Source organism: Zonotrichia leucophrys, chromosome 2 (genome assembly GCF_028769735.1).
Source record: "Zonotrichia leucophrys gambelii isolate GWCS_2022_RI chromosome 2, RI_Zleu_2.0, whole genome shotgun sequence".
NCBI classification, from domain to species: domain Eukaryota; kingdom Metazoa; phylum Chordata; class Aves; order Passeriformes; family Passerellidae; genus Zonotrichia; species Zonotrichia leucophrys.
The window spans coordinates 105755019-105779709 of record NC_088171.1 but is presented as its reverse complement, the minus strand read 5'-3'; the positions used below and the strand labels follow the sequence as shown (position 1 = coordinate 105779709).

General features: G+C 38.9%; 1 protein-coding gene across 8 annotated transcripts in view; it reads right to left on the bottom strand.

Annotated features, from left to right (window-relative positions):
- GREB1L (GREB1 like retinoic acid receptor coactivator) overlaps positions 1–24691 on the bottom strand; it is a 132909-nt gene that overhangs the window by 56964 nt on the left and 51254 nt on the right. For 6 of the 8 annotated variants that reach the window (XM_064705951.1, XM_064705953.1, XM_064705955.1 and 3 more), the window contains 3 exons: positions 19170–19270; positions 4171–4342; positions 3704–3901 (listed from right to left, as the gene is read on the bottom strand). In XM_064705951.1, coding sequence (XP_064562021.1) covers positions 3704–3901; positions 4171–4339 — 367 coding nt within the window. In that variant the 5' untranslated portion in view covers positions 4340–4342; positions 19170–19270. The remainder of the gene's footprint in view (positions 1–3703; positions 3902–4170; positions 4343–19169; positions 19271–24691) is intronic. The other 2 variants (XM_064705956.1, XM_064705957.1) reach the window with 1 other exon arrangement.

Below are 24691 nucleotides of genomic sequence, written 5' to 3'. Positions count from 1 at the left end.
ATGCTTCAAGAGCCCTTCATTATCCTTCTTTCCCTTGACTTTTAGGCCTGAAAAGCACCCTTTTAAGTTTCTGCTGCTTTTTGAAACTGAATGAGGAAATTCCACCCAAAACACATTGATCTGGAAGCAAGTAACTGTGGGGAGATGAAGAGGAGATTAACCCTCTCCCTGTTACATTGTCTTTTTCTAACTAGCAAGCACCACAGAGACCCCAACCTTATTTTCTGTTTTGCCTGATTTTTGCATTGGTAATTAATTATATGTTAGAAATAATAATTTCCACATTAGGAAAGACGAGACAATGTCTCAGTACTAGATGAACTTGTGCTGTCAATGTCTCAGAACATTTAAAATCCATTTACATTTCATAGCTATTCATTTATAACTGTGCTGGCACCTACATTTCTATGTTAAACAGCAGTAAAACATTTCCTCTGAATAAGAAAGAATGGTACTTTAATTTACTTGTGTACCTTTTATAAAAATCTAAGTACAAAGAGAAGAAAACACGAGTCAGTAAACCAAACCAACTTCTTTTTGTGAAATCTTTTATCGATATGTAACTGCTGAGCTATTAAAAAAAATGTTCTCACAGGATCTCAGCTTTGTTTCAAATAAGGAACAGGCACTTATATTTCAATTAAAGATTTGCAAATACCAGGAGCAGTCAACAAAAGATTAGAATATTAACAGCTTTTACAGACATCTGCATTTCTCTGCATTAGTTTTTGTTTCTGAGAAGCACATTTGCATTCTCCATCATCACTTCATTTAAAGTAACCCAGTCCCATCTTCCTGAAAATGTATTCCCACAGCTGTCAACGACTACAAGTCCTAGAATCTTCTTAAAAACGAAACATGTATCTGTCTTTCCTTTCTCCACCGTAAGAAGAGGTAGTTTCCATGTGGGGCACCAGCCCCTTGTTGCACTGTAATAAATGGGGTATTTGCATAAGGAATTAGCTTCCAGGAATTACATATGAATTAGGGGTCACTGTCACTCGCCATTGTAATCTCACAGTAAGTGATCAGGTGTTAAGTACCTGCTTACCTAATTGCCTCTGAAACTACCTTGGCCTTTCTTTAAGCATCAGGTAAATTGAGGATTTGCTAACAAAAGAAAGGTGATACTATTGTGTTTCCCACAGCTTGCATAGAATGTTATTCCACAAATTAGAAGCAGCCTCTTTTAAAGCTACAGCAAGCACTCGGTTAAGAACATCTTCTTGATAATGCAAGAATTTTGGTGACTATTTGAGATACCCATATGAAAACAAATAAATTATTTTTCTTGAAACCCTATTTTCATGGAAATTTTAGTTACAAAAATTTGTGTTGAGCAGGAAAAAAAAAAAACAAACCCCCAAAGCCCCTGAAAATAAGTGAATAACTTTCATGACTAATAGCAAGGTTCAGTGGCAAATACAGTTGCTCTTTCCAATGGGCTAAGAAGAGAGCTAAGTAAGACATCTAATACTAGCTGAGAAAGAATCTCCAACCAACTCACTTGTGAGGCATTTGGTTTTTTTAGCTGACAACTAAAGGCATTAAGATCTACTTTCTGCACCCACGGGACTGACAAATGCATCTGAATAAAAAAAAACAAGTCACCACAGAAAATAATATGATGGTTATGGCACACATCCTGAATTCAGGAAAAGCAAACAGCACAAATATCTTAAAGGGAAAAAGATTTCATCCCACCTGATCCAAAAGGTGGGGAACAAGTTTTACAGCAAGCAGAGCTGTGAACTGCAGGCTCTAGGATCAATATTTTGCTCTTAGATAAGCAATGGAATACAGGCTTAGTTTAAAGTATCCAAATACAGTGAGTGCAAATGGTCTATCAGTATTGTTCAGTATCTTCATAATGCTATTTACCTTTGCAATTAAATAAGTAAGATAAGGGATGCAAACAATGGCAGTGATCCTGTCTTACATCTCTGGAAGGCATACTCATGAGATGAAAGATGAGCTATCAGATTAATATCTTGTTCAGATATGGTCTGCACTATGAATGTTTGGGAACCAGGGCATTTTAAAGAATTATGCAAAACTGTCCTAACAGATCACCAGAAGTATTTGGAAAAAAATCTGTTTTCTATTCCTTTTCCAGACACAAAAACACTACTCTCTTAAATTAGTTCCTTGAGAACATCTAAAAGTAAGGCAGATTTTGTAAACTCAGAATGGTAAACCTAAAAATGAGTAATGAACAACCCTAAAATTCTGCAGATGTAACACACGAAACTTTCTTCTAGAGTGCTTTGATCATAAAAGCCTTATAGATAAAAATCAAAACACAAAACTGCCCCTGAAAGGTCAATCCCAGGACATACTAAGAAGTTTAACATTACATACATATAATATGTGAAGTGAAAAAGGCACTGCTCCTGCTCTCCACAGGAGATTTTGCAGACTTTATTGATACTTGTCTTCAACTGAGAACACTTTCCTAGGAATATATTGTTTTGTACCTTTTCCTTCCCTCCTCCTTCAATTTTGCAAGCCTTCAAAGGACAGAAAACTACACTTCTGTGTGAGTAATGAATTCTCCCAACAAGATTCCCCATCTTTTCACAGTAGCCAGCCAGCCCTTCTGTTCTTTGTGTTACAGTATGCTGTTACAGAGGGTAAACATGCTCCTGTGAGCTGCATTTGGAAGTGGAAAAGGCAAAGATGGCAACACATGCCAATAATGCCTGCACCCCAGAAATGTCAAAGAATTACCAGTGGTTGGTCCTTACTTCTGTCATTTCATATAACCAGATACTTCAGTAAGGGGCAAAACCATTTCAAAATTACAGCTTTTGATGAACTGTGCACAAGGAATTCCATGATTCAGGGAGATATTGAATAAAATGTCAAAAAGGGCATTTGGACCTGGTGGGAACAGTTCTTGTTTTCAGGTGTCTGAAGTCAGCAGGGAGATGTTTTAACAAGAAACACATCTGATAACAGTGAGCAGATCTTCCTTTTTTGAGGAAGTTAAACTTCAGAATAGAACAATTTTGGGATAAGATGAACCAATCGCATCAATTTTTCTTAGGCCAAGTAGGTACATGCATAATTAGCTGGTTCTTTCTTTGAAACATTTAAACCCAAACAAATACAGTATATAGTATATAGTATATAGTAATATAGCAAATAATTTTGCTCATCTTGAGCAACAACAAATCAGGGCAGCTCAGGGTAAGGAAGCAATGGCTGGCAGGCACATGGGGAAGACAAAACAGACAAGCTTCCACTACCAACCATCTTATCACCTCAGCAGCAGAAAGTACACTAAGCGTACCCCATTTTATTTCTCCAAACTCTTCCTTCAGCCCATGGAAGCAACTAAATCCAGCTTTGCCAATATTTCCAAGAATCATTTAGGGACAGACTGAGAACCAGCTATACTGATGCCAATTCAGGTAACCTCTCTGAGGACAGTGAATCAATGAAAACCACAGACAAAAAAGGGGCTTTCAGGAACTAACGGTGTGCCACAGCCAGTCCTCAATGCTACTTTCCAAGGATACACTAAACTTTATGTTCTCAAACAAGTCCTTATAACTGTATTTTGTCAGATCCATGGCTTTGACCAAACTGTGTTTTCAGACTTTCTAGCTCAAGAATTTGTAACTGCCGAGAGAGAACACACATTATCATTAGGATCATAAGTAGTGAAGATCATACAGTAAAACACAATGATACCAACCATCAGTAGTGCAAGACCCTTCCGGGGCAGGTTTTTGCGAGTATGGGATTGGTGGACTACTTGAATCTGACATGTCTTCATCCTCTTCTTCATCTTCCATTTCATTAACAGTTTGGTTGGTAGAAAAGTCCAGGTTTCCATTTTGTGAATAGCGATGTACTAACTCTTTATCCAACTCTTCTACCTTTGGCTTCACATCTGAAGAATAAAAATAGAAAAAATAATAAAATATAGTAAAGATAAAAATAAACTAGAAAATTAAACTTTTCAACAGTATCTCCTTTTAATATAATATTTATCTCCTTTTAAAATAACCAGCATGCCATTATTTCCCCTTAATGATGCCCACGATTCAGATTTTGTAACACAATGAACTGCTGTGCAGTTTCTGCCTTTTCTTTTTCTTTTTTTAATGAAACACCCCCACCCTTTTCAAGACACAGAAAAACAACTGAAATGGGCCATACTTTCATGGTTACCTTCCGGCAGGAAAGGAGGCTGGTCAGGATCCAGGTACAGCTGGGAGAAGATTGGCCGTGGGACAACACTGCTGCATCTCAGAGAAGCTTCTATGGAGTTATGGAGAGCTTCCTCGAAACGGGCAGATTTCAGTTGCCCTGCATATGAATTCCCCATGATCTAAAAACACAAAGGAAACAGCTGATAAGGGGATGGGAATGCCCACGCACAGAGAATTTACAAATGAAGACAGGGATCTCACTATCATGCATGACAGTGATATAAAGTCAGCAAGAAAATATGCTGTGCTAACAGCATCTCTAACTAGCACCACTCGTTTGTGTTTCTCTCTGTCTGGCAGACTGCATCCTTCTGTTCCACCAAGCATTTAGCACATCTCCAACACACTGCTCTGTGTCTTCTGGGTACACAGCCTCTCAACAGCCTCAAGATGCTGCCTGGCCTTAAAAAAATAATGGAGGATAGATAAAATCATCATTATTTGGGGTTTTTTAGGATATTCAGGGTAGAATACGTTAGGGTACATATAGCAAAAAAAAAATTAAAAATCAAGTTTGGCTTCATCAGTTTTTACCAAAGAGTATGTTTACACGATTTTTCACTTGTCAGTATACCATTATTTGGAGAAAAACTTTACACAAAGACATCCAATAACTTGAATTTTTGCTCTTGTTCATATTAACTGAAATTACATGAAAGGTCAGTTTCTCTGTCTTTCAGAATCTCTTCACCTCCTGTCTTCAATGCAATACTGCGATTTACATGTAGTCTGACCTATCAAAGGCTCCAGTTATAACAAACTATAAACATAAAAAGAGAGAAATAAAAACTTCTAAACCACATGCAGCAAATGCAGTGAAATGTCTTTCTTTGAAATTATGCTTTACACTCATAGAGTGATAACAATCATTTAAATATCTGCTTTAACAATTAATATTTCTATTTATATCAATTATGAACTTAGGAACTTAATTAAATACTCAAGCACAAACAGACCTGTAGACCATTTCTTCTCCTTGGATGGCGTCACACAACCCACAGACTGTTATATTTGTACACCCGGCACTGGGATATGGACACTCAAATTTAAACATTTACTAACAGGGTGGCCATGGAAGGTTTTAAAATGAACTAAGGGAGACTCACTGAAATATGAAATTTTTCACTTTGCTAAATCATTATTCAAATGACATTTGTTCCAAAGAAAGAGTAGTCTAAAATTTTCCAATATTCAGAACACAAGACTGAACTTTCAGAGACATTTATTTCAACAGAGAAAAGTTTTCCCCAGTTAAACCAACAGACAAAAAAGTACAAAACCTTATAACATTATCTTTGTTCTTCCCCTCACTAGATGTCACCTAGCCCTGCAAACAGGAAGGGACCTTGGCCAAGAAGATAAATTGGCATTTTGAAAACCTACAGTTCCATTCCTGCTTTATCACCAGGTTGCTCAAGGTGCTCAGGGCCACCTGTAAAAGGGCAATAATCATGACAGCCACTTCCAGCAGCCTTTGAGGTCTGCTGGTGTAGACAAACATCTAAGAGCTAATTACTACTACACTACTGGATACACAGGTGTGAAACAAATCAAATTATTCACCTCTAACCTGGGAGAGAAGGTCAGTTCCAGTTAGAATGGCTTTAAATACATTTTGTGGCAACCACACTTCTCTACCCCAACCAGAGACAATACCAGATAAAAAACATTTCTTAGCCTGACACATTCTGGAATTTCAGCAGTGAAATACCTAAGATAAGTAGATTCTCTTTTCCCTTCTATGTGTTTTCATTAGATTTGGAAATGGTAGAGACTCTCTACAAACACACAACTACAAAGTGTGTTAGGGGGAAAAAAACTACAGTGAAGCAGTATTAAGGCTGCAGTAGCCCAAAGCCTGCCTTTGAAAAAAAGAATTTATGGAAATCAGCTGAGTGACTGAAACACTTATTTTACTGAAATCAGTGACGATACTTCCATAAATGTAAGTGAAATCATTACAGACTTTTATGAAATTTCATGCAATAAAATTTAATTTCTGTGCTATTTATGTCAGTTATGATGTGCTTAAGGTAAGATTTCAGGAATGTATTCAAATTAAAAGACTTTAGTAAAAACACCAAAATGAAAATGAACCAACCTTCATGAATCAGAAAGTTTGCAATTCCCACAGCACAACATCTGCATGAAGTCTGTTCATTCTCCATCTTTTCTACAGCCTACCTGTTGTATAAAATCTATGAGAACTACTTTAATTTTGATGGGAAGCAATTAATAAAGCATAGCACACACACAGCAAAAATGCTGGCGATTTAATTTGCTTCTCTGGCATCTCTACAAGGAGACTTGCCTGTGGATGGAGACTGCCACACAGAAATGTTTAATGGTTAATGCTACCAGAGGATGTTTCTGGGTTGCCAAGAGAAAACAAGCTTGTTGCTGGAAATGCCAAGTAAAGAAAGGCTCGGGAAGCACAGCTGGTGTGAGTTCTGGTCCCTGCAGCGTGGGAGCAGGGCAGGAGGATGGCGTGCAGGGATGCAGGGATGCGCCTGTGCAGGATGGGGCAGGCAGAGGTGCCGGGCAGGGTGGCCCCGGGTCGGGCTGAGGAAGGTGGGGGGCCTGGAGAACAGCACGGGCAGCTGATTTCCTAACACTGCCTGAGGCCATTAGGGCAGCTGGGCCTCATTTGGAGCTCAGTGGAGCCGGGGAGGGGAGAGGAGGTGGCAGGACCCTCCAGCAGTGAGCTGCTGCTTGGGTCAGGCTGTGCTTGATCCAGCCTCCCCAAAGTTGGAGCACCAATTCAAGGCAGTAACTCCTTAGTGTGTCTGCACTTGATTCCAGCCCTAAATGCCTGGTGCAATTAGGAAATGGTTCATTTTCCTCCTCACAGTGTAAATGGGAGCACACCTAGCAGCAGCAGAGGAGACAGAATAACATGCTTTAAATGGACTCCAGTGTGCTGAGGGGGCTTGAGGAGGCAGCAGAGCCTGGAGGAAAAATAAATTGATGGAATTTAAAGGAAGGGGAAAAAAAAAAACCCAACCAAACCACCAAAACCAAAGAACATTTCTCTTATTAAAACATGTATCTGCCACATCTGCATTTAAATATGACCAAAGCCAATGTTTTAACATAACTAAATTAATGTTCGTTGTTTAAAAATTACCCAAATAATATGTCTATCCAACATTCATATATGAGGTCATTTGGAAAAAAACCCCAACAAACCAACCCCTCTTGCTTTTCAAAGTGAAATTAAGATAAAGTTTTCTTAAAATTCTGCCCATCTGATGATGCACCAGTGAGCTCAGGAGGATGTGGGAAAGACATTCCATTGTTGAGTTCATCTGAGCCAATCCGACATAGTGACTGAGAAAACAGAGCTGGACTTGACTCAGGAGCTCCTCCCTGATCTCACAAACCTGTTTTCATGCTGCCAACTCTGGCACATCAGGGCTCACCCTCGTGTCCATTGTTCCACACCCAGCAACATGGCATGGAATTCTGCTGGAGCCAACCTGCGTGCACTGAGACGTTTCCAGTGGGCAGGAGGTTTGGTGAGAGGGTAAATAATCATTTCCATATCTACCTCCACACTAATTGTAGCTAACTCAGCACAGAGCTGGTTAGATTCCTGGCAGTGAGCCATCTGCACATCTCTAATTCAGTTTTCCAGCCCTCACCTTTCCTTTTACCTGCACCACTGGATGGATCCCAGTGTAATTCTTAAGTTGCCTACTTCTCTTGGCAACTTTTTGAGGTCTGTTTTGAACTCTACAGAATGTTAGTATGTGCAAAGTGTAAGTATATTTAGCTGTATTTATACTTTTTCCTTACCAAGCACCCTACCAAGGAAGGAGGGCCAATTTGGCAACACTCCTTCTAATGCTTCCCCTCTACCACAACAACATTCTCACTGTACAGAGATGAATTTTATTTAATTTCCTTAAAACTTACTATGGGGATTAGAAGACATTATCAGAATTTAATAATTTCAAAATTAAATCTGAAAGAAAACATGAAATAATAGGGGAATTTCCTAAAATTTAGATCACCCTCACCTCCAGGCTCTATCACTCTCAGTGTTCTCCTCTGGAAAGATTCAGATACTAAAGCACTACCCAGCACATCTCCATTTCTGCTGTGCTTCTACAAAGCAAATTTCCTAAACCCACTTCAAGTCTTTTTGCAGTGGCCCATCACTGAACTAGAGGATTAACCATGAGATTTGCTGGAGTGAGAGCTGCCTTAAAACAGAGCTGGAAGGCAGCTCTCACATTTCCATCTGTTTCCTTACAAAGACACATGAACAAGGCAATTGGGAAATTCCTCTAACTTGACCACAGGTAAAAGAGGATTATTTCAATAGCTTTAAATAAAATAATTTGGGCATTCATTGTGGAAAGCAAAACTACAATTACCATGATCTTCTATCAAGGCAGACAGAAATGGAAATAACAAAAGCAAAATTTCAAAGAGAATTGATTTTAACGCTGCATTTGCTGTGTGGCGAAGGACTCAGGGAAATTCTAATCACTCTTTCAAAGACAGAAGCTGAATTTACAAAAAGGCCTTGTCAATTCAAGCAAACAATCCTGTTCCATGTGCTCACCCAGGTTACTAAAGATCTGTGCAGAAACATGACATGGGATGTTTGAGAAAAACCAGAGCCCAGGTCCAGCAGTGTGTAAGTACAGTAACCACTACCCACTTTTTGATAGGAAAAAAGGTGACTTTGCTTCTTTGCATTAAAAAAAAAAAACAAAACAAAAAACAACAAAACAAAAATAAAAGTCACCTCTGAAAAGTGGATCATGACTCAGTAACTCCTGGGAGCCAGAACTGCACACTGAGTTGAAGGCTCTGCTAGTAAAAATATAATCAGATCATTCAGTACACCAGATACCACATATTTGGCCTCCAGGTGGGTCATGACCCCGGAGACTTTAAAGGAGAGGAACCGAACGGGAGGATGAGGGAGGGGTGAGTGTTGTTGTTATGGCTTAAAGCAATTTCACAATTACCTGATAGCGAATGATGAATCTGATGCAAACACCCTCCATTAAGTCAGCTCTATCAAGTCCTTACTTTGTGTTTAACCTAATAATGTAATTGTGTTCTCCAAAACACAATATCTAGCTTCTGATCTGGCCTACCCCACAGAGAAGTTTCTCTTCAAAGGAAAAGAAAGCAAGTTCCTCCACAAAGGCACTGCCAGGCCCAGCACAGCCTTTGTATCTCAAAGGGTTATCTCAGGCAAAGAGAGAGCAGGCATCTATTTGTGCTGCAGAAAAACTGAACTGGTTGTTGCAGGTACAGCTAGTGTTTTTGATTGTCTACATCATTCTTTGTCATGTTCTGGGAGTGTTATTTTTTCCCATCAGAACATCACTAGGATGTACCCTGAAAATGCATACAGCAGAAAGAACGTCAGGTAATAATGACAATAACAAATATATGCACTCACCAAAAGTGCACACTTCAAAGTCAAAAGTCTATGTACAGCATCAACAGTAGCATTCAGTGGGGAAGACTAATGTGTGACTCAAAACAAGATTGTAAGGTGGAGCAGAAGCCTTAATTCATACCCACTGTAAGATCCCTTTTTTTCTCTCTCCTCACACTCTTTCCAAAGTCTTGAGATTCTCATCCTGTTCTGTCTTCATTTAGGGATATTCAAACTCAACTGTAAAAGAGCTTACAATCTTACGTAGCAAGTGACAGATAAATAACTCATTTACAATGTATTTCAAGAGAAATTAATTATTAGTTTGGATTTACCCCATTTACAGTGCAGTTTCCTCTCATCTTTATTTTTAATTTTATTTTTAAGAAAATATTGTTTGCATCCAATACCATTTAGAGTCTTGTCATTCAGTCTAATGTTGCCACTACTGTGTAAAAGGAATGGGAAGGATTAAGAACACATATTTTTTCCTGACAAGGTTCTTTCTCTTATTGCTCAATTAATGGTATCTGTACTTGGAGTATTGCATCAGATTATCTGGGATTTGGACAATTCCTTGCACAGAGACAGAAAAATGCATATACCACACAGTCAAATGCAGGATAATGAAAGAGGGCAGCTATTTCCCCACAACATCAAACAGAAAGCAAATCACAAATGGTCTTAATATGGAGACTGCGATACCCTTACTGCTCCATCCCTTCCACCCCAAGACTATTCCTACAGTCCTCAGGAACAGCTCACAAAATAATAAACATACTAAAGGTAAAATTAACACCTGGATGCAGGATGGTGTTACTAAGTTGAACTTACATGAATGAACTTCAAATCACCCCCATGTGATTTAAAGCAAAAATTAGGTCTGAATTGCAGTTTTAGAAATTCAGAGACCTGGGAGTTTTCAGCTTCACAGGATAAACCAGCAGTGATGTGACATTGAGGATGGCAAAGGAAAACCACCAAAAAATAGTACTGAAACACCATCTCATCTCTTTTACCTCAAGTTTGAAATGTTTCTTTAGTTCTTTTTAACAGTGTTATCCACTGAGCTGTGCACACAAAGAGCAGTTTACAACCACGATCAAACACAGAGTACACTGAGAGGCACAATGGTACAGAAGGCACTGCAAGCTGAGCTCAAGTCAAGTTTTACAAAAAGGCCCTGGCTTTACTTTTCTCCAGGTTATGGCTCTCACTCAGGAAAAAAAAAAAAGCTGCATTCTGGATGAGTTAAAAACCTTACAACACAGTGAGAGAAAAACTGGCGCAGCCAGTGCACCAACACATTCCTCTCATGAGGGCTGAGGTGATTTAAGATTAAGCATGTTCCAAGCTTCATTTGATGCCATTTCCTAAAAAAACCCCAGATGTAATAAGCAGATGAAGGAAAACATATAAAAGCTTTCAGGAGTTAATTATGTGGATTTAGCCTACTCTGACTGCAAAGCTTTTGGAGCCCTTTCAAATGGTTATGAAATGAGCAGATAAGTTACTGTGGAGGTTTTGTAGGGTTTTCTAAACAAATTAGTTGAAGATGGAGCAAATCCTTTTATGCTGCAGGGACCTTTCACAGTATACATAGGAAAAGGAACATTACTATGCACCCTTAACAAAATGGATACACTTCTCTTTCAATAGAAAAACCTTCAGGTGGGAAAAAAAGGGTTACCAACCTACAAACATCACTTTTGATTTTGAAGTTTAGGTAGTGTTAAAAGACATCATTATTTTAAAAGGAGTATATGCTCACACAGCTTTGGCAGGGACGGCACAAATAAATCACCAAGGAGCAGTTTTGAAAACCTCAGCCTGCCTCCTTAAAACATGCATGCTCATACATAGCTTTCCCCACTTATGTTTTCTGTCCTGAGTCAACAGGACTATCAACCACATTATTAATGCCAGTGCAATTGCTTTTTTGAAAACCTCCAAATTGTTGCAGGTACAGCTAGTGTTTTTGATTGTCTACATCATTCTTTGTCATGTTCTGGGAGTGTATTTCAGCTTAAAGCCTGAAAAATAAAACTTTCTGAATAATAGCCATAATGGTAATACAGATTACATCGGCTCTTAAAACTTTCCAAACAAATATGACCCAATTCTTCACAAATACCCACTTAATACTTTATTTTTCCACCTTATTCATCTTATCTGATCCATGTTCTGGTTTCTGAAATTGCCAGTGCATTTAAGCAATGCAACCAAATCAGCAACGATGCTTAGTCCTAGCTATAGGATCAAGGCATATTTTTGCTGTGTAATTTTGATTTTGCAATTAGTAGCAGACATGAATTACAATTTATTCTTCTAACAACCTGGCGTGTTCACACAGTCAGGCAGTTATGCTTGAATCAACTCTGTGCCCAGCAAGATTATGGAGCAGATCCTCCTGAAAACTCTGCTAAAGCACATGGAAAATGAGGAGGTGACTGCTGACAGCCAACACAGCTTCACTAAGGACAAACTGTGCCTGAAAATTTAGTAATCTTCTACAATGGGGTGAGAGTGGTGGGAAGGGGTCCCATGCTGAGGGATGCCACAGGCTTGAGAAGTGGTCACATGAAAACTTCACGAAGGTCCTGCACCTGGGTTGGGACAATACCAGGCCTAAGGCTGGATGGGGAATGGACTGAGAGCAGCCCTGAGGAGAAGGACTTGGGAGAGTTGGCTGACCAGAGGAGCAACATGACCCAGCCATGTGCACCTGCAGTCCCGAAGGCCTACTGCATCCCGCTCCGTCAAAAGCAGCGTGGCCAGCAGGCCAAGGGAGGGGATTCTGCCCCTCTGCTCTGCTCTGGTGAGATCCCATGTGCAGTGCTGCATCCAGCTCTGGGGTCTCCATCGTACTAAGAATGATGTAAAGCTGCTGGAGCAGGTCCAGAGGAGGGCCATGAATAAGATTAGAGGGCTGAGCACCTCTTCTGTGAGAAGAGGCTGTAAGAGTTGAGGCTGTTCAGCCTGAGGAAGAGAAAACTCCTAGCAGACCTCCAGTGCCTAGGAGAAAGCTGAAGAGGGACTTCTGACAAGGGCAAGGAGTGACAGCACAAGAGGAAATGGCTTTAAGCTGAAATACAGTAAGTATTAGGAAGAAATTCTTCACTGTGAGGGTGGTGAGGCTCTGGGGTTGGAACTAGATGGTCTTGAAGGTCCCTTCCAACTCAACCCATTCAATGATTCTATGAATTCATTTAACTATCACTCAATAACACAGCAGATAAAATTAATATAGTATGTAGGCAATTAACATAATAAAACAAGAACAAATTTGTTCCTCAAATGATGTATTCAAACTCAGTAACTGCTCCGAAAGCAAATTCATTTTGATTGAAATGTTGTTATCTTTATATACTTCTTGCATACATAAATGTTGAGTCATTCACTAACAACATATATTACATTAATACACAGATCTTAAGTTATTAGCTAACAACTATATTTAGTAATTACCACTTAAACTATTCAGAAGCATTAGAGATATAAAATCTATTTATGTAGTTTACAAAAATCTATGAAGTAAATTATATTCTCAAATGCACCCATTAATTTAAAGCTTTGTTTCTAATTATTATTTAGTGTTCAAGAGAACACTGTCTAATATTCCACCATTAAAAAAAAAATCCATAACTGGGAACTCAGTGAATGGTCCTTCTAAATAAACACAAGTCTGTGCTTGTCACCAATTTAAATGCTGGTAATTATCACTAATTGTTGACTTTTATGAATTATATTTTTTGTTTGGATTTTTGTTTGGATTTTTTTTCCCAGTTGCTTCTATCCTGAGAAATTGAAAGGCAAAGTCACCAATGTTTCAAAAGAGCCTTGTAATGCCATAAAAACAAGCAATCACAATGGCATCTTAGCTGGCATTGCTCATGAAAGTGAGAGGAATGATCATCTATTAAGCACTTTAGGACAGGGCACCTGGAAGCTGAGCACTTCACCTACAATCCCAGGCACACTTAGAATGCCTTATCAATTCAGTTTGTGGACCAACTCTTCAACACAACTGGACTAACAAAGATCCCCATATCAAGCTAATGATATTGAAGTAATTTCCAGCCACTGAGTTTGCTCAGTTTGTTTGTGTTTCATTTTTTTCCTGCAAGCTGTCTCTACACCAGTTCTCCTGATCTGCTTTCAGAATTCAGTAGGATTATGGAGTAGGACTGTGCATTAGGGCTTAGCATACATTTATGTGCTATTTATTTATTTATGTAAGTAAATTATTGTAAATCCTTAGGCCACTGGGCTGCAAAATTTAAAGTTTTAAACATCACAGCTTATGCTAATTATTTATTGTAGGCAGAAGGTACCATTTGCGTAGGAACTTATGCTTGACATTTTTAAAGACAGCTCACCAAGATGGCACTACTTGATAGGAAACAGCAAAAAAACAAAACCCTATTCAGGTACAGAAAATGGAAGCTAAAATGTAATCCATTTTGACACATCTCAACACCAGATTGTACAGCATTAAAAAGAAAATCCTTAATAAAGATAACTTTAGATATGTATATCTACAATAAAAGTAGTTTTCCCCATGGTCTTTTCTTTTGTTTCTTTTTTAAAGTTTTCTCATGTGAAAATGCTGCTAAATAAGAGAGGAAAATATATTTTTATTGCCAAGCAATATAAACAAATCGCTATTCATTTCACAGAGACATTAGTGGTTCTGAAAGTTCTCAGGTCTCCAAACACATACAAACTGACACTAATAAAAATAAAACTTTCTGAATAATAGCCATAATGGTAATACAGATTACATCGGCTCTTAAAACTTTCCAAACAAATATGACCCAATTCTTCACAAATACCCACTTAATACTTTATTTTTCCACCTTATTCATCTTATCTGATCCATGTTCTGGTTTCTGACAGCTGCAACAGGCTAAAAATAAAGCCCTGGAGTAAAACTTTGTTGACTCCAACCTTTCCTTTGCTGCAAGCAAACTTTTTTCCTCCATGAAGCTGGCAGAGCTGGAGATGTACCATGGCACTTCTTCAAATATGCAACTTGAAAGCAATTTCAGGGTTACCAATTAAAAAAAAAAAAGAAAAAAGAAAAATGACTTTATGACTCTGTATAAAGGGTAACACCCTGCATCCAAGTGACTCACACATGGCATTTCCCCCTTCTCCTTCACTTGTAAAGTGCATAATTCTGCCAAAAGCACCATCAAGCTTTGTTCCTCTCCCTCTTCAGATAGATTATTGAAAGAATCCCTAACACAGATTTCTAGATTTAAAAATAAAATTTAATCAAGAAGAAATAAAGTCAGCCTTAAGTAATTAAACTAGTCTTCACTAATGCACTTGGATAGGAGGTTAGGTAAGCTGTTGGTTCTCACATCCTCCAAAAAAGGACTGTTTTTCTCTCTATAGCCCAGTCTGAAAACAGGCAAGCCTGAACAAGAGTTCTTCTCAGTTTTACAAGGCTTAGTCACCCCTAAAAAGGAACCAGCAAAGGTGGAAATGAGCCCCTCTTCTTTCACAGAGGCTTGTGTCAAAATGTTTGTCAAGTTCCCTCAGAGCACGTACCCGCACAGCTTTTGGAAAAGTACCATTTTCAAATAAGTCAAAATGATCATGCTTCTGCTCTTTTGGACTCAAAATATGTTTTAGAACGGAACAAGATTTTTCTTATCTGAAGCTCCCAGGTAGTCACTAGATAGAGAGGCACATCTAACATTTCTGCAGTGACTTTCAGCCCATTTTCAGCAGAGACAAGAAAAGATCAACACAGAAAAGCCAGCTGCTTTCATGGCCATTTCTATGCAGAAAACAATGCTCTGAACAGACAAGAAGACCCTCTATAGGTCAAAACCGTAACAATCAGCTTAAATCCACAAGTAATGTCAATTTAATATCAATCAGACACTTTTTGCAACTTCCCTGCTGGTGGGAAACTGTGTCCAAAGTTTTCATAGATAATTTTAGTGGAAATGAACTTCCAAGTGCAGAGTGCTTTGCAGAGTTCTTCCTTTTCCACAACATGTGTTTGTCACGTGTCAAAGCTGACTCTACTTTCTCCCCTCCCCAAAATACCACAAATTCTTCTGTAAAATAAACAAAGTTCTGTCCAGAATCTCTGAAATTACAAGAGGCAACCCTGCTTGAGATGAAAGATGCGCATCACTGTTGGTCCATATCCCAGATTTTAGTTAGGATGAATTTTTCAAGAAACAGGCAATCAACAGAACAACACTTGAACATCAGATAAAGGGACATGGCTAAAAAAGAAGAGTTTTGACATTCAAGCTACCTTTTCTAGATACTTAGGAATCTCAAAAGTTGTTTGTGGGATAAATGTCCATAAATGACATTTATACAACATCATTAGGAAAAAAACCCACCTTTATCTTTACTCAAAACAGAAATCCAAAAATTCAAATCACATACTGTTAACACTTAATAGGAGAAGGAAATAATTTTGAATTTCTAATGCTTATATTGCTCTGTAATGGAACTCATCAACCACTATTGTAATAAAATATTTGACTTGTTGGTGGCATTAGATACACTTCTGTACTTTTCTCCCCAAAATCTTAATGATGTTTACAGGCTGGACTTAATTTACATGCAACATAAGCATGCTAGCACAGGCAATCTTGATTTCCAAAGCTGCTGTTATGGTTTAATGAGACAGCAACACAGAATATTTACAGGTTCTAGGCACATAAAACTTCCCATAAATCCTGGCACTCAAGAAACTAATACTCAAAATATTTTTCTGTGACTGTTGCCACAGTAGAATATAAATACCATCCGTAAAATTCTCACTGTGGGTGAAAATCTGCTTTAAAAAATTTTTAGAAACCCAAACCCCTGCTAAATAAACAGTTTATAAACACAGAACAATTTTCTCCAGTAGATGAGAAAAAAAATGTAATAACACATCTAAGCCTATTTTATGTACTCTGAGTAGTTAAATTCTGAAGTTACAAACAAAATTAAGCAATACAGCTCTTACCGGTTTAATTATACAGATACAGCACTTAATTCCACATAGATATATATGTAAAATGTGATACTCATTGTCTGTAGGGATAAAGCTGAAAATAGTCTCAGACCTCTCACTGAATTCCTACAGCAGAAGCCCGAACAATCTCATTGATAAATAAATCACTTAATCCTTTCTTCATTTGCCATCACCATATTGCAAAAGCATGAAGCTGAAGCCCAGAAAGTCAAAGCTAAAGCCTGACCTTCCATCTCTATCCTCTCTGGCTGCTCCCTTGTGTATCCCTCAAACACATGCCATCATTTCCTGATGAGTTTAGAAGGGGTTATCAGGAGAATTTCAGGACATGTGTCAGTTTTGTGGCAACCCGAATGCTATACAAACATCTTCTGTGTTTAATAGGCGATTTGTATTTTAGTAGGTTTATCCATTCACGACTTTATTTGTTTAAAGGTGCCTTAACCTTGACATAAATCAATGCTAGGCATCTGTATGGAGTACTTCTGAAGAGTTTAAAAATTAAACTCTACAAAGAGCTCTACTTTGCAAGAAGGTTTCTGTCAAAAATAAACCAAACCAACTTGTCAACTTCTTTGTTCACCTCCCCCCACCTTGAAAATTATGCAATTTATTCTTTTTTTTCCTCTTCTTACAGAGTTCTTCTACAGATCACGATGAAACACCAGGCTGGTCACTATAAAAACATCACCACCACCACCACTGGCTCCCAAGTACCTTTTTCTTCCTAATACAACCACGAGTGTTTGTGTAAGACAGCAGGGCCAGCGAGCCAGAGGCTCTGGGTCATGCCTTGCAGCAGCCCCCCCTTCCAAAGGAAAACAAAAAGCTCTGAACCTTTTCTGCCACATGCCCAGTCCTTCCCCCACCACCTCTGTGCTGAAGACGGCCATTATTACATTTCCTTTCGGGTTATTTACAAGGTCTTGGCTCTGACATTGATTTCTTATCTGTTTCTATGACAAATGTTAAGTGTTAATAAGCTGTCCTTTTAAAGAAAGATAATGCTAAACAAATTATAGGAATTAATTACCCCAAACCTATTCTTTATTTTTTTTGTCCTGAGCATTGAAACAAGAACAGTAAAAATTACTCAAGACCAGAAAAAAAACCACACTTTTTCCCCTGCCATTTAATAAGTGCCAGCAGATTAAAGGAAGTTACACTTTAAGCCAGGAGGTACCCTGAAAATCTAAAAAAAATTTGTCAGGGAATAGAGAACAACCAGGCAGGCACAGCTCCCTTATGAACAGTTTTTAAATTATAAGTGAAGAGCTGCTTATTACTTTTTCAGATAATCTGTTCATGGTTTAAATTTTAGGATAAAGGGTGAAAGTTTCAGAAATCTTTTCAGTTCAGAACCATTAAAATGATAAACATTTGGGATCCCAAAGTACACTTCTACTCTAACTGTCCTTTCAGACCTGCATTGACTACACTATAATAGCTGCCAACATTTGGTAAGGATTAGCCTTTCATTTAGACAAAAGCAAGCATTCCTTAGCTAAATCAGCACTTTTTGCCATCAGACTCATAAAACCTTTTCACAACACAGATTTTCAAGAGAATCCTTTAGGGTTTTAGGATGCTGCTCCTTTTACTAAGTAACAAAATACACCCCAGGGTGTCTCATTGACCGCACTCAGCTGTCCTTTGACCTCTGCAATTGTTTAGCCTAACTTCAGGGCCACAGAATCTGCCTTCCCCCCCCATCAAAAAGGCTAATGTTGCTTCCTCCTAGCACCTGGCCAAGCAAAATCCTGGAGGTTCCCCCCTCTTCCAGATTTATGCCAGGTTCCAGATGTTGCCAAGCAGAATGTTCCTGCGGGCAGGTTTTGGGAGCCCCCAGGGCTGTGCAGAACCTGGGCTGTGGCCATGACCCCCTTGCTCTGCTCAGGGCTGCCCTTGCCCCCAGGGACACAACAGGTCATAAAGCAGGAATAGATCTTCAGCCTTCTGGGTACACTGGCTATTTAAATGCAGCAAGAAACTATGTGAGCCCAATATTGTGTACTGAGGCAAGCCTCCCCCCTCTCAGAAGTCAGGGAAAAAAAGACCTGTGAGAATCTCAGTTGGAAGCACAAATCTACCCCAATCATTACCAAGATCTGCATTCTTCTTCCCATTTGTTTTAAACCCTTTGAGAGGACAAATAAACAAACAAACATTCACCCTCCAAGCACATAAAACATATATTTAGCTAGTTGCTTAGGTATTTGCAGAGCCTCTAAGTAAAACAGCAGAAGAAGATTGTTACAGCTTCAAAAGAAGTGTCATTAAATAATGAAGTTGACCTCACTGTGGGTATATAAGGAAAAAATGGAAGCACAAATCAGCCCTCTGTTGAAGGCTTTTTGACTATATGAACTGAATTTCATGATTTTTTTAAAGAACTTGGACATTTTACATGCCTGAAGCAAAAACAAAAAAGTGATTTACAGTCCACACAGCTCCTAAAATGCAGTCAATGGAAATGAAAGCCGAGATGCTGATCACAAACATACAGTGTATTGTCTATTAGGAAAGGCAAGTACGGTACCTTCTCAGATTCCTTTCAACCTATTTGAAATGCAGTCATGATTAAAGGATGCAGCTAAGAGTTTGTGAAGCCTTGCTGCATTGTTTAAAACTCCTGACCACCTGAAAAATAAAAAGGGAGAAAAAAATCAGAATTACTCATGCCAGCATATAGTTTATAACGAGACAAAAAACCTTCCTGTGGAAACCTGGCCTAGGGTGAAGAAAGGAGCACTAGTGACTATAAAAAGCACATTTTTCTTTAGAGGAATACTTGGTAGAAAGTGCTTGGTTGCTTCTCTATATTCTACCAGAAGTCCAAACTCAGAATTTGCACATTTTTGGCACTGAAGTCACTATATGACAGATTAGGAATTTATCATATTAACATGACAAAGTTAACTGTTGTAGAAACATTAAAAAACATATGATAATACAGAAGCAATTCTTTTACTATTTATAAAGAAACAAACTAAATGGGTGAGCAGTTATCTGTCCTGTAGATCAATGTTCCAAATTAAATCAGAATTAGCTGGTTGCTCTCCTATCTGTCTTTCCATAAAAATATTGAAGGGAAAACATTACTAATAGAAATTGCACTTAATAAAAGAAAATACACCTGAAATATCCCAAGGAATGGTAAAAATGGTGTAGCAAGGAGCAAGCAAAAGAGTAACTTCTAAAATACCTAGGGCTGTACAGAACACCAATTAACATCAGGAAAAGATTTAAATTAAGTTGTCATTGAGTGGACTTTGACAAGACTTTCTTAGGCAGACAAACTGGTTTGGTTTCTCGATAGCAACAGACCTTATTTTGCCAAAAGATTTAAAGGAATTTTCCCTGGTGCTCGCAGATGGGATTTTAAGGCTTAAAGCTGGGACTACAGGCACGGGCCCGCTGTCAAAGCCAGAACTCAGCTGCACACCCCAAATTCAAACTCCAGGTTTTAAAATTAACGCCCTCAAAGCTTCCTCCCCTTCCTCTCAATTTTAAACATCAGCCTGTTGAAGAGAGCAGCTGTATCGCTCTCCTCCGGCTCAGGGGAGGTTTTGGGCAGGACTGTTGTGTCCTGAAGGAAGGCACTGAACAGCTCTATTGCCAGGGAGCACCGATGCTGCCCCACGTCCATCCCTGCCACACTGGCAGCGGCTCAGGGCCAGGGGGACAGCAGGGATAACTCAGCAGCCCCCGACCAAACTGTAGGGCTCTGCACAGCCTGCAGCCACTGCAGAACGTCAGTAATCCAATTCCAACTGCTCCTGGCTCTGAAATTGCTATTTTTCAGACACGTGCTGAACATTTCACCTGCTAGTAATGACATTTTTGTATTTTCTTCTAATTACACTCAAAGCTAAGACCTTTGGCCCCAGGCCACAGACCTCTATTCAGGCTGCACACATTCTCTTAAAGGCCCTGAGCCTTTGTTGTCACTCTCAGTCTTTCATCTATTATTTATATCCATTGAGAAGAGAGATACTCCACCATTTGTGAAGCTTTAAAGCTTCTAATCATCTTAATTTCTTCGCCTTTCAACCAGTGCTTCCCCTTATGGACCAATGCCAACAGTGTGACAAAATAATTTTTCAAGCCAAGATCCTCCTGGACCCTTCCCAAACCTTGACACACACTGGGCTGTGAGTGCCTTTTGTCCTTTGCTGGCTGCTTTTGCAAACACAGACCTTTGCTCAGCTTGGGGATGGGGGGTGCAGATCTGCTTGTCAGAGCATTCAAGGGAGTTTTCTTGGGGACTTTGTGGTTTTGCACCATTTTCTCTCTGTTAAAAAGACTAATTCAATTAGTACAGCTAAATTGGAGATGCTGTAGGGAACCTTATCTCTTTTAAAAATATTAAATAACTTCTTAAATGCCATCAACCATGAATTTTAAGTTTCCTTTTTTTTTTTTCCAGAAGCTAAACTGCTGATTTTTATACTGTTATGTGCCCATTCAGAAATTACAGATAATCACACAACATTTAAGACACATGAAATACCACTGACCCTTTTCTTGAATACTGGCAACACTAATTTGTCCTGACCATATAACATAACATGACAAAAAAAATGTTTTTCATCTTATGTTCAGGTCATCTCCTTCTTATCCTTCCTTATTTGCAAATGAAATAGGAAACAAATCAACAGCATTTTTGCCAAGATGCAGAAGATCTCTTCAGAATTCATCAACCACCAATCTTCATCGTCAAGACCTGTGAGATCTGCTAACATGACCCACATCTTGCCTCTTTCTTCCACTAAGGTCTGGCTTACTTTTGATTTTTAACAGTGCTTCCTTGTTGCCTGTCTCCTCTGAAGACCCCCAACCCCCACGTCTTTTCTTATTTTTACCATTTGCTTCAACCAGCAGTTCACTTGAGACTCATCCATCTTACAATGCCCACAGTGACAGATGCTCTCAGGAATGACCATACTGTTGAGGGAACAAAAGATAACATCACCTCTAGGAACTCCGGGAGAAATACAACTTCAGCCCTGAGACTTGGTTATCCTGGCAGAGACAGCACCATAAACCTCTCTCAAGTGGAAAAAAAACCCAACCAACAACTGTGGGGGAAAAGAATCTGACACAATTACAAGCAAAAAGAGTATTCTTTCCATCCTAAGCTGTAGTTAGTGGTGTTGATGACCTTTTTATTTTCTTTTTTTCCCCCCCTAATACCCCACTGAAGAATTTTGTAGAATTTACTTGTGACAAAATCAAGAGCAGAAGAGAGAATGGAGAAAATTCACACAAATAGTGTTTCAGGACCCCTACAGACTTGAATGGAGGAAGAAAGCACTTGGGAACAGCTTCAGCAGAAGGTCACACAAGTCCTTTGCCAAAACACAGACATTACCTTGTTAAAATCTACACATCCTACAGACCAGCTGTTGCTCAGTTAAATTCCACAGGAATTCAGAATCATCATGCAAGCCTGTGCCCTTGAAAAATGCATACTGTAACCAGAGTAAGATTACTTTAATGTCACAGCTGCTTGATAAACGTGTAATCTGCAAGTAAAAACCCCTCAGTGTTTTGACATTTGAGCATGCATCACTTAAAAACAAAGTTAAATTAGAAGGATAGATTTTCCAGCCAACACCCACATATCCAGCTACGGAGTGATGCCTGTTCCTAAACAAAAATCTGTCCTCTATGCTTGTAAGACTGAACTAAAAAATGCTGATCCCAAAATTCTCCATCCAGTCAGTGGAACAGGACTTTTTGAAGAGTCCTGGGTGGTAGAAAATATTACTTAAAAAAAAGGAAGGTCATATTAGCTTTTCCTGGTGATATATTTGCCAAGGTGACACCACAAATGCTGAGAACCCCTTGTCTGCAGTGAGATACAAAGAATTTCCTTTTCTCTTAGTAAAGCTTTAAACAGCATCTCATGTTCAGTTTCCAAACCCTTCACTTCATGAAATAACCATCATTGCAGTACACGAGACTGGGAACATGTGAGTTGTACAAATGTAAAGTTAGACTTGTAAAATAAAATGGGGGGGCTGATAATCAAACATCTGTCCAGTGTAAAGTCAGGGAAAAACCGTAACACAAACTTCTTAAGATTTATTGATTGATTTTATTCAGCCATATTTATTAATTTGTGATGAGGTATGATTTTAGGTCCCTATTCCGATGTAGAATGTTTCTGCTGTACTCTCACAGCAGATCACATCAAACTACCAGACTGTAAATGCAGAATTAAAGTATAAATACACCATTTTTAAAAATAGGCCATTTTCCCACAGTAGGCCATTCTGCAGTACCATTTTGGACATCCAACACATAGAAATTAAACTAAAAACCACTTTGGTCCTTTCTAAAGAGGATCTCAGTTCTGGGCCTCAGACCACCTTTAGAGCTCCTCTCCCATTCCAAGCCCCTGAGTGATCTGACACCGAAATCTCTGACAAAATCCCCTTCAGTTGGGAAAAACATGAACAGGAAAATCTGCAGAAGACCATTACTGGTATATGACTGAAAAAGTTTTGTGCAAGACTCTGCTTTCCATCCCATATCTCAGCAACTGGCAGGGTTCAAGGCATACTGCAACTGCCAAGAAGAAAAGAAAGGAGAAGATTGACTCTGGGGGATGTACTGGGACATTCTGCTGTGGTACCTGAACCCACTAACTCCACTATACCTCGAGTGTCACCATGTCCAGAACAACTTTCTGAAGCTCCTTCCAACCCAAATAAATCAAAGAAGCAAATAATGCAGTCTGCACTTAACATCCTCACAGAAAAAAAGGCTTGAAAATATTCAACGCTTTCACCCAAAATACTTGAAGATCTTGACATCAGATATGGATGAAAAAGTATTAAACTGTATCCTGCCTTAAAAAATCTGTACTCTGCACCCAAATGGGCATCTTATCAAGCAGCCAGCCCTTACACATTTTATCTCCAAATATTTATCACAGTAGAGGGAAGTGTTTATAATTAATATGCAATCCATCTTCTGCATGCTGCTGCTTTTAAACAAGACAAAATGTGAGTAAAAGGTCAAAGCTACTAGAAAGGGCCTTGAAAAAACCTCTGATATTACAACCATTTTGCTGGAAGAGACAAAGTGTAAAATAGATTACTGGAGCCAAACTCCATATGGAATAGGGTAGACCAAGGGTACTGATCCAAACAGTAGTGAACAGTACCAGAACTGTCAGTATTAATGTGTTTTGTAACTCTAGACTGATTTGAAAATCTCTCATTCCATGAGATTCACATTTTCCAATTGAAGCTGAGCATTTTTCATATATGCAACATCAGTTCTCATTCAATGCAATTTTAACATGGAATGACTGAAAAATTGATAATAAACTTACAGGTAACTTCTGTCATTACCATGAAGTTATTGACACTGAAACATGACCTTGAAATGACAGCTTCATTAATGCAAGTTTTACTAGGGAAGGTTTCAAAAAGCCCTGATTAAATTAACTACTTTTAAACACAATAGGATCAATATGTATGCAGAGAATGTACACCCCCATGGCAAGTTCTGCTTGCTTGATTGATCAAAAACAAAACAATCCTGTGGCTTTCCAGATCTCAGCTGGTGCCAGAAATCCACATAGAAAAAAAAAATCCATCTAAATGAAACTCTGAAAAGGTTTACCCTTCACCAGTCTATTTGCACTTCAAAAACTCCTTAAGTCCTTCAGCTAAACCCCAGGGTTGAACCATTTCAAAAACGAGAGGGGGATGGCCATGATTTATCTTCTTTCTGTGCTCTGGACAGAGCTGTAAAATCTGCCTGCTGGTGTGCCTGTGTGCTACAGGCTCCTTTTCATGAACCTTGGACACTTACCCATTTTAGTTAGAAACAACTCTGCTCAATTCCTTACTGCCCTTCATTTCCTTCCATCAGACACAAGTACCATTTATAAGGGAAAATTTTCATTTTTGGGCACCAGCATGCAAGCTGATTAAGCTAAATCAGCAAAATGGCCAAAATTAGCATTTTAAAAGAAAATATAGCAGATCTTATTCATACCTGTAAGGACTGGCTGTTGCCTTAGTGAACTTGTGCTCATGG